Raw genomic sequence first — 11,302 nt, 5'->3', positions numbered from 1 at the left:
TTTTTATTTTTTATTAAATCTATATTAATAAAATACAAATAATACTACTAATATATGAAAAGATTATTTTTTTATTTAGTAGGAAGCGATGTACTAAGGATCACGCCAGCATTATTTCTATTTTATTTTTTTCTTCTTCTTTTCCATATTTCTGTATTTTATCAAAATGACCCGTTTTTCTTCTTCTATTCAGTTTCTTTTGTACTGTTTCTTTCTTTATCCATAATAAATGTTGAATTATAAATTATTTATATAAACGTCATTGTATCCAAACAATTCTCCTCTATTAACGTTAAGTGTTTAACCTTAGTTCCTCTTTCGTCTATTTTATATATCCTGTTTGACATTTTAGTTTCTTAAGGTATTTAATATTAGTAAATAATAGAATATCTGCTATCTGATATTATGAATGAATTAAGAGTTCCTGCTTGGTTGGTTAATCATGCTGACTAGTCTACATTAAGGAAAATGGTATTCCCTACTTTTATACAACTCACGAATATTTATAGATAAAGGGCAAGTAGGAACATGTCTTTTAGTAACTTACAAACAATATGAGGGAAATTTAATAAAAAAAATTTGGTTTTCGGTTATTTTCTGTTTAAATTTTTTTATTTTTTTTTTATTTTGTTGTTAATTATTAATTTTTTTTATTACTTAGCAGTTACGGCTCGTAGCTAAAATTAGTGAGGGGTGCTGCTCCAGAAAATTTTTTTTTGGCCTTTTCAAGACCATGGTTAAATTTTTCTCTAAAATAAAAGAACCGGAAAAAAATGAATCAAATAGAAAAGCTGGAAGCAGTATAATAATCTAATTCTACATTTTATCACATTCAAGAATATGGTATTACGTTTTTAAGCACTACACACGCGGAATAAAAAAAGAACTACCTTCTACCAGCATGCCAGGATCAGCACTTTCGGAAGCAACAGTGCTCTCTCTACCTCACAGCCTCGCGTGCAGCTTCCTATGTGCGCATGCGTACAACAGCCAAACACCACGCCGCTGGAACTGTGAAGCGCATAGTTCCATACAAGATTTTTGTATCTTTTTCATAAACTGGGGAATGGCTATTGACATTAAACTTAAGGGTTATATATTTTACAAGTTTAAAAAAGAATTAAAGAAAAAAGGACTCCGTTTATTAGATGTTATTTGATTAATATCAAGTGAAAATTGGGGGTGCTGCAATCCCACAGTTCCTACACACGAGCCGCCGCTGTTACTTAGTTATTCATTCATTAGTTGCACGATATTTTTTTTAGCAGATATTGAATTCTGATACATCACCTGAATTTTAGCAGTTTTGTGAATTAAATTTTCTATAATTTTGTTGGTCGATTCATTGGCTGATATTTAATAGATTTAAAAGGTAGAGGAATTAACAAAATATTTCCTTGAAAATTACTGCTGTATCTTTCCACTGATTTTAGATACGAATTACTCAAAACCTAATAAAAAAAGTGTTTAAATTTTTCCATCTCACATCGTCCAAAACTAAAAAATCATTTGGAGTATATGTATGAAAAATGTTTGCCCTTTTTTCAGAAAAAAATTTCTTAATCTGGACTTTTCAGTGATACAAGATTGTTATCTTACCTACGATATAAAAGCTTGCTTCTGAGAGACATGAAGGTTTTTTATCAACTAAAAAATTCTATTATTCCTAGAGGAGTCCTGGTATCAAACACTCTATTTAATTATACATACATATATACACACACATCGTGTGTCCCACAAAGAGGTATACACTTTTGAATTAGTATCACTCCCCCATTTCTCCATCATTCACCATGCAGACGTATATTTAAACAGCTGTTCAAATGGAATAAAACAAGTTAATGATTAGTCATAACCATAACTAATTATATAATTGTTTTTAATTATTCTAGTTCCAGTTAACATCTGTTTTTAATCATTTTTACCAGCTATTATGTATGAGTAAAAAAATGGGGTTTATCTAAAATTGATGTTTTAATTTGAAATCCGCAATTTTGTTTCTATGAATCCTAGAAGGTTGAAATTTTCGCAGACCATTTTTTAGACCTTCGTTAAAATATTTGTAAGACTTCAATAGTATCGGTGGAGGAATCGTCGAGTTATACTAAATCAGAAGCTTATATCTCTTCGTGGGACACTCTCTATATATCCATATAAAACTCTCGTAGAAATCTGATATTTATAAAAATAAATTTAATATACTTTTATTCATGACTATTAACGCAATCGGGTAAATCTTACCATGTAACGGCAGCAATATTTAACGGATTAACATTTTTTTTCAATATGGTAGGAATAACCACTGAATTGAAAGCTTTTCCATCACAACCTTAATTAGATGAGATTAAAGTGATGTTTAACGATTAGTTTTGTTATTTAGTTTTAGGATCACCCCTTTACGATAATATAAATTAATGATCATTTATAATATTGTTGTGATAAAGTATCTTGGAGAAAAGTAGTTACACTGATCTTATTTAACCTTTTACCTTTAACCTTTCCATTTTATTCTTTGAAAAATAATTTTTACTCTGGAAATTACGAATCAAAAGACTACAAAATAAAAATAATTTCCACAAAAATTTGTAAATATTTGCCAAAAAGATTCAATAGATAGAATTATCGAGATTATTGGTTTTTTCTTTACTTCCATGTACAAAGTAAAGGAAATATTATGATCGCGTAAAATTTCGGTTTCCACATTTCTTTTGAACATCCCTGAATCCATTTTGACTAGTTTCGGGGTGACGTCTGTACATATGTACGTATCTCGCATAACTCAAAAACGATTAGCCGTAAAATGTTGAAATTTTGGACTTAGTACTGCTGTTACATCTAGTTGTGCATCTCCACTTTTGATTGCAATCGACTGGACCAAATTTGTCCAAAAAAGTCCAAATTCAAAAAATGTGGATTTTGAACATTTGCTTAACTGCACAGTAATAAGCCCTTATTAAGAGCTTTTCAACGATATATCTTAAGTAGTACTTATTTTCATTGGTTCCAGATTTACAGCCAAATAAAATTTTAATTAATGAAATATTTGGATCTTACAACAAGAAGGCTCATCGGTTCGAATCAGACTTCATCTCCTACCTTTTTTAATTTTTTTTTAATTTAAATACATTGATTAATTAATAATTAATTATTAACCTCTGATTATAAAAAAAAGTTTACGATAAATAATAACAATAAAAAAAAAATTATGAAAAAATATCAGAAGTTATTAATCAAGCAAAAAAATAAAAAAAATAAAATTTTATGTATTGTCTTTTTAAAAAAAAATGTGTATGTGGAATTTAATAAACGTACAAGGAAGTTGTGTGGAGTCCACATCAGATTTTATTTATAATTAAATAACTGTTTTAAAATAAACTTCAACACGTTTTAAAATTTCAAATTTTTAATTTTATTTTTAATAATGTAAAAGTGAATGATAATATTTTTATTTGTACGGGGATACATTCCCCCAAACTCAAAAAAAATAAATACATTCTTTATAAATTTGATTTTATGCACAGATCAAAGAACCTTGTGTAAAATTTCATTGAAATTGGTTCTCATTTATTTCATTCACCTTGATAGAAAAATAAAACAGGATGCCATTATATATAACTCGTCTCGCTTAGTAAATTATTTCATACAAAATTACCAATAAAAATATTGCATATAATTTATTCATTTTAATATATTTTTATTGCGTATAAAATATTAATGATTAATAAAAATTCATTAGAAAATTAAATTGTATTAGTTTTGTTCTCCCGTTTTAGAACAATCATGTAATTTTGTTACTATGGAACACGGTAGATTTTATCATTATACTTTTTGTATCCTGGGTTTTATTAAATAGTAACTCTTAATATATCAGATTGTGTTAAGGTTACTAGAAAATTACATTAACAGAATAATAATATTTCATTTTGTTAACTTTAAAAAAAAAGACATGAAAACATTTAGTTTATTATTTTCTTAAAATAACAAACAGGTTTGCACAATAAACATAAATTGTAGGAATAAACTGACAGGGGTTTCTTTATTAACTTATTATGTAAAAAAAAAACTTTCTTAAAATTGTACAGAAAAGTTATATAAATTTGGTTATATTTAAGTAATCTGTTCGATAAAAAATCTCATAAATAAGTTGTACATTATTATAATTAATTATAGTGACGTATTTGTGAGCCTCTCGTAATCGGTGATTGATTTCAGTTGCAGTTGAGGTCACATAACATTTATTCTTCAGGCTGAAGAATGTATTCTTCAGGTTGAATATTTCCGGATTGGTTGCAGTAATTAATATACATATAGAGTTTAGTTCTCCCGGGACTTTCATAACCTATTCTATTCGTAAAAATAATGAAAAAAATTCATTTACAGAAAATTTTAGGACGTTAATTAAGAGACATTGATTTCTAATAATGTTTGACCTGAAAAAATCGACAAAAAGGTTCTAAAACCGTATCTGAAGTAGTTTTTGAGAAATCTGAGGTGAAAATCAATAAATTGCGGTAAAAAAAAACCTTTTTTTACTTCCTTGTACGAAATAAAGGAAGTATTGTGATGGTGAAAAATTTCGGTTTTCAGATTTCAACGGAAATATCCATTTTGGCCATCCCTGAATCCATTTTGTTTCAGCGTGATGTCTGTACGTCCGTATGTATCTCACATAATTAAAAAACGATTACCCGTAGGATGTTGAAATTTTGGATTTAAGACTATTGTAATATCTAGTTGTGCACGTTCCCTTTTTATTGCATTCGACTGAACCAAAGGCTCAAAATCCAAAACAATTTAAATTTTGGACTTTTTCGTTCTGGTGTAGTAATCCCTGATTGAGAGCATTTCAACGATATATCATAAGTGGTCCTTTTTTAATTTGTTCCAGAGTTATAGCCAAACAGAATTTTAAGTAATGAAATATTTGGATGTTACAAGGGGGAAAGCACATCGGTTCGAATCAGACTTCATCTCCTTTTTTCTTCTTTAATTTTTTTAATTTAAATATACTGATTTATTAATAATTAACCTCTGGTTTTAAAAAAAAATTACGATAAATAATTCTATAACATAAAAAAAAAATATAAAAAAATATCAGAAATAATTAATGAAATAAAATTTTATCTACGTTCTATTTAAAATAAATGTGTGTATGTAATTTAATAGGCGTACTAGGAAGTTATGTGGTGTCCACATAATTTTTTCTGTTAGATTGACAGTTTTTCATCTGCAACGTAGTAGTCTACGAAATAATCGTATAATAAATAATATTTTGATCCTAGAGTTATATAAAAATATTTTGAAATATTTCCTTTCGATAGCTTTTTATATTTCCAATTTAAGTTACAGAAATTATCTTAAAAATAATGTAAATAAATTAGTTAATAAACCGGGTATAAAATTTCAATTTTTTAACAAGGAATTTTATAACTAATTTTATTTTCAATTATAAATTAATATCTTATTATTAAATAATAAATCGTATACTGTGTTATAAGTAAACTTAACGACCAAACTGTCTTGGTGAAGGAAGAGGATTTCCATTAAAGTTCGGTGGTGGAGGTGCCAGAAGTGCTCCGTCTGGTGGTACAAATCCTGAACTAGGTATAGTAGGTGGTGGAGGAGCCAGTGCGACTACAGAAAAATTAATTTCCGGTTTTTCTGTTGGAAAAGCAGGTACGAATATCCAGTTATCCGTATCTCTTTTATGAAAAGAAGATTTTGGTAAAAAATTTATTTGCGTCGATTTAGAATTATCCAATCTAGAAGAAATTGTTGCTCCTAAGCCAAAAAATCCTGGTGGTAGAGATGACTGTAATCTTTGTTGATTCTGATCGTTACGGATTGGTTTATTTAATTTATTCTGAAACATATTAAAATTATATATACACTGATCTATTTACTATTTTAACATTAAAATAATACAAAAAAAAAAAATTGTCCACAATTTAAATAAAAGCAGGCTAAAACGTTACATGTAAAATTATTAGTAAATAAAATACACATCATACAAAAACTTATATAAACTAATCTGATTTTATCTTGGGTCTAATAACTTTATTGATATAATGTAATAAATTTTACATAGGACAAACAAGAAGTAAATTTCTATATCGATAGAAATAACGAGTAGATATACTTTATTACTGAATTCATTTTCAATGCCTCATTGAAATAAGTCATATATGCAGAAATATAAACAAGAACAAGGAAAATTTATAAATAAATAACAAAAAAAAAAGGAAATAAGGCAAATCTGAGTAGGCAGAAGTGTTAAATTATACAAAAGTGATCTTTTAAATAAAAAACTTATTTAAATCACACACATTATTAGCCCAGCGGGCTGGTCCAGAGGATCACTTGTCGTCGAAAATCAGTTGTTTAACAGCCGATTTACAAAGCCGAAGGTTCTGAGGGTCAAATCCTACTAAATGTTAGTTGCTTTTATACTGAATACTAGACAATGGATGAATACCGGTGCATTTTGGTGGTTGGATTCAATTAACCACTTGTCTCAAGAACGGTCTCATTTACATGTCACACATTTCATGTTTATATCATTTGGGAGGGGGGTGTTCCCTTATTATTCACTTTCTGTTTAGCCTCCGGAACCACCGTAGGTATTACTTCAGTGGATGAATGAAGATGATATGTATGAATGTAAATGAAGTGTAATCTTGTATAATCTCCGGTCAATCATTTCTGAAATGTGTGGTTAATTGAAACCCAACCACCAAAAAAAAACCGGTATCCACGATTTAATATCCAAATATGTATAAAAAGTACGAACTCTCGATTTCGAAATCAGCTGATTTTCGATTACGAGTTCACCACTAACATCAACCTGGTGAGTTTCTGATTACAAACTAGTTGAACAGATTCCCATGTACACATTAGGAAAAAAGAATCACACACACACTTTGAAGAGTCTTTAAAAAAAAACTAATGTTACAGTCAAAGAAATGATAAAACAACACTATTGTTCTTTATCATAAAACTACACAAAAAGTTTTGTAAAAAAAGTTGTTTCGTATAAACAACTTTTTTCAATTCTGCTAGTAGAAAACAAAATGGTTTTTTATAGGTATAAAAGAAATAGGTTGTATAAGTTTAAAATAGAAAATAAATTAAAACGGTTTTAATTAATTGATGCTTTTAAAACCCTATATTAAATAAATTTTAAATAACTTGATTATGGATATCGCCAAATTATAATCAAACAAAGTAAGTCCTTGCAAATGAAAACTTAAAAAAATTTCTATATGGATGTACCTCAAAACAATTCTTAAATTAGATATTAAAAAAGGAAATCGCCTGATTTAAAAACCAAATATACACATATTTTTATAATTATTTTATGAAAACTTGATAATTTATTTCTGAAAAAAAACTATATATATATATTCTGTAACTTTTTCTTAGATTATATTTAATCAATAGTATTATTTTCGTCCAGGAATTCAATCCTAGTTTATGTTATTTCTTATTTTTTTCTTAAAAAATAAGTCTACGGGACCAGTTAACTAGGTTAATACAATCTGTGACTTATCTAAAGTGTTTATATATATGTTACATTACTGAGAATAGCCTGAGAATAGATGATGCATTACATTCCATAAGCCACGTGTGTTGTCTACCCCTAGTTTTCAGGGAAAGTCACCGTGAGAAAGAATGTAATGCAGCTGCAACCTTTGTTTTTTTTATTCTTAATGTAAAACTATTCAATTCTACACCAGGACTCGTTCGATAAACATCATCCTAAAGATCCATCCAGAATCTCATGGGGTAAAGATGTCTTAAGTTAGGAACTCGCTCCATAATCCACCAGCTTAGTCTAGTGCTTAGGGAACCCGTCTTCCCAAATCAGCTGATTTGCAAGTCGAGATTTCCAGCGTTCAAGTTCTAGTAAAGTCAGTTATTTTTACACGGGTTTGAATACTAGATCGTGGATACCGGTGTTCTTTGGTGTTTCAATTAACTACACATCTTAGGAATGATCTAACTGAGACTGTACAAGACTATACTTCATTTACACTTATACATATCATCCTCTGAAGTATTATCTGAAAGATAATTGCCGGAGGCTAAACAGGAAAAGAAAGGAACCCGCTCAATACTATGTCGTCCTATTATGTAGTACTGCCATGTACGCATAACTTACATTTGTATTCTATAATTAGTATTTGCTTGTATATCAAAGAGATCGTATGATACAATGTGTTTTTAAATAAAACGAATATTTTTTAAAACACACATCATCGTTGTGTTTCAACATAACTTATACATAATTATATAAATATATATATATATATATATATATATATATATATATATATATATATATTATTTTACCTGTGTTGCTGGATGATTTTGTTGTACATCTTGGCCTGATAACTTGTAGTTGTAAACGAACGGGTTTGTTTCATCAGTTATCGGGGCACTTGCAACTGGTGATGATATATTTTGTAGGAGATAGTATTGCGCCTTTACGTTGACTACTGTTTCGATCAAATACATTAACATCTGTAATAATACAATTATACAAAATAAAAATTTTACAAGGAATTATTTACCCATATAATTCAATATCTTTTATTTAAATCACATTATTAACTGTTCGATAAAAATTTAAGTATAATCTTTTTTATTTTTTATTTTTTGTATTTAAATGAGGTGGATTATAATTTCATCATAATGGTTATAATATCTATAAAAAGTTCATCGACAAAGCTATTCATATGTATTATTCCACTTTCTTTAATTTCCAAATGTTTTATCAGTATTTTAAAAGCCATTAGTAATATTTCTTTATAATTAACTAATAAATAAAGACCTACATAATGATTTTGTTAATTCAGATGTCTGGTTGTGTATTAAAATAGATTTAAATTAAGTTTTAAATGAGGGATTATCATTGTGGAAAAATTTGTCAATCCGTATCGAAATAGTATATTTTTATAGCGTAAAATTGTTGTTTTATAATTTTCATCCCAGTTTTACAAGAAGAGGGTAATTTTATTTTTCGTAAATTTCTGTGAATTCCTGTTCTCTTAAACTGCTCAGCTCATTTACAAAATATAAATTATTTGTTTAAATCACGCGAGTGACATTATTTATTACAATTTGAAAACGGGTTTTAAACATAACACACGCGGAGTAAAAAAAAACTACCTTCCACCAGCACACCACGGTCGGCACTGCGAGAGCGACAGTGCTCTCTCTCTCTCTCTCTCTCTCGCAGCCTCGCGTGCAGATTCCTATGTGGGTATGCGCATTACAGACAAACACAACACCGCTGGAACTGTGAAGCGCACAGTTCCATACAAAGATTTTTGTATCTTTTTCATAAACTGGGGGATGGCTACTGACATTAAGCTTAAGGATTATATAATGTACAAGTATAAAGAAAGATATAAAGAAAAAGGGACTCATTATATTAAATGTTATTGATAATATGAAATGGAAATAGGAGGTACTGCAGTTCTACAGTGCCTATACGCGATCCGCCACTGCCAGTCGATATTCGATAATGAAGCGTTTTGTATGAACTTTCTTCTTTATTTTCAGCAGTAGAGCATTTTCTGAATGTTGTTACATTCTACGTGGAATGACTCGTGTGTGTGTATATATATATATGTACTTATATAATTTTTTTTTTTATATCAAACAAAACAGTCCCAAAAACGTAATTACTGTGAACAACTTATCATAAATTTTTTTCTTCTATCTTTCCTAGAATTTTTTTACGATTACAATACATGAAAAATATTTTAGGTAGAATAAAAGAGAGCTGCTAACCAAGGATTCTTTACTCTGAAAGAAATAACATATTAAATTTAATATAAAAAACCAGTCACGGTGGTTGAACAGAGGGAAATTTTCGTTTTATCTGATAGAATTTAAATTTTTATATCAGGTTACTACGTATCGATATATAAGGTCGTAATTTATTGATCGAAGTCAATAAAGTTTTCAGAACAACAAGTTCAGGTTTTTATTTCGCTGTTAGCAAAATCACGAACAGCAAAATACGTTTACATATCCGAAATCTGTTTAAGTCAATGAGTAATATAGTAGTAGTAAATTTAACGAATTGAGAATAAAACATAGTAACCCCATCATTATTTTTTGAACATAAAAATGTTCTATATATTATACTGTATACATCAAAATAAATAAAATACGTTGTAAAAAAAAAAAAAACGGCAATTTCCGTTTCCTTTTCCGTTTACTGTATCAAAATATGATGAAGGTAAGGTTTTTCTTATACATAGTAATTATATTTTTCTATCTTTTTTTTTATTACATACTATTAATAAAATCAGTTTCTTTATGCCATCATTTTAAATTATTTACATAAATAAATACTTAATTCAGATGTGTAACTATAATTTATATGCAGAGAGTTTCAGGAAATTTCAGTAATATTTTTTTAACATATTCTTGATACAAAAATAATTTTTCAAAAAACTTATAAAAATAGGCCAGGAAACGCTTTATTTCTGAGTTACTGCTAGCGAAATAATATATCCAGAAATTTGCTCTGAATGTCAAAAAAATCTTACTTTACAGACATAAATTATTGAGAAAATTTAGTGATTTCATACGTACGAGTAGTATTGTACATTTAAAATAGAAATAAATAATTGGTCTGACCTGTATTTTCAATAATTTTCAAGAAAATTGATGATAACATTTGTAGGGCAATATTTTCAAAATTTTTTTAGTTTGTCTGGTTTTCAACAAAAAATTGAATTTTAAATATTTTATTCAGCTTTTATTGAGTTAAATTACATCAGTTTTCTCTGAAAAAAATAAAATTAATTATAAATTGTGTATTGAAGTTTTATTGTGTTATTGGCAAATTAACAAAATTAATTTACACCAGATTGAATAAAGCTGCTTTTCGAATATATTTTTTTTAGTTTCTTGGCACCATAGAACTTGAGTTATGCTGCAAGAAGGAAATTATGATAATCAGCCAAAAAGTGGGATATGGGTTCTTTCTCCACTTCTCCACGTTTCATGATCCAGGGACCCCTAAAAACAAAAACAAAAAAAAATGGGGGTAACGTTCATACGAACGTATCTACGTATAATGGCATGTTTGAAGTATAACTTTTGACTGAATAAACCGACTTGGATGAAATTTGACACAGACATTCGTGTAAATGGAGGAGTTGGTAAAAATTTGGAGTCAATATCTGCAGGAGGTGTAAACTCAATACATGTTTATTTTTAGTATTTAAAAAAAAAATTTTTCCAAATTTTTTCTCTTCCCCAAAAGTCGAGAAAAGCTGTC

The 11,302-nt window shown here is 28.3% G+C and overlaps 1 protein-coding gene across 1 annotated transcript in view; it reads right to left on the bottom strand.

Annotated features, from left to right (window-relative positions):
- Positions 1-5,494: 5,494 nt before the first annotated feature.
- The window catches only part of LOC142331727 (uncharacterized), a 34,038-nt gene continuing 28,230 nt past the window's right edge, over positions 5,495-11,302 (bottom strand). Inside the window, exons 3-4 of the mRNA XM_075377779.1 lie at positions 8,353-8,523; positions 5,495-5,863 (exon numbers count right to left, since the gene is read on the bottom strand). Coding sequence (XP_075233894.1) covers positions 5,504-5,863; positions 8,353-8,523 — 531 coding nt within the window. The 3' untranslated portion in view covers positions 5,495-5,503. The remainder of the gene's footprint in view (positions 5,864-8,352; positions 8,524-11,302) is intronic.

The sequence above is a fragment of the Lycorma delicatula genome, chromosome 10 (assembly GCF_047948215.1).
Source record: "Lycorma delicatula isolate Av1 chromosome 10, ASM4794821v1, whole genome shotgun sequence".
NCBI classification, from domain to species: domain Eukaryota; kingdom Metazoa; phylum Arthropoda; class Insecta; order Hemiptera; family Fulgoridae; genus Lycorma; species Lycorma delicatula.
The sequence above is the reverse complement of the archived record's forward strand: the minus strand, read 5'-3'. Positions and strand labels throughout refer to the sequence as shown.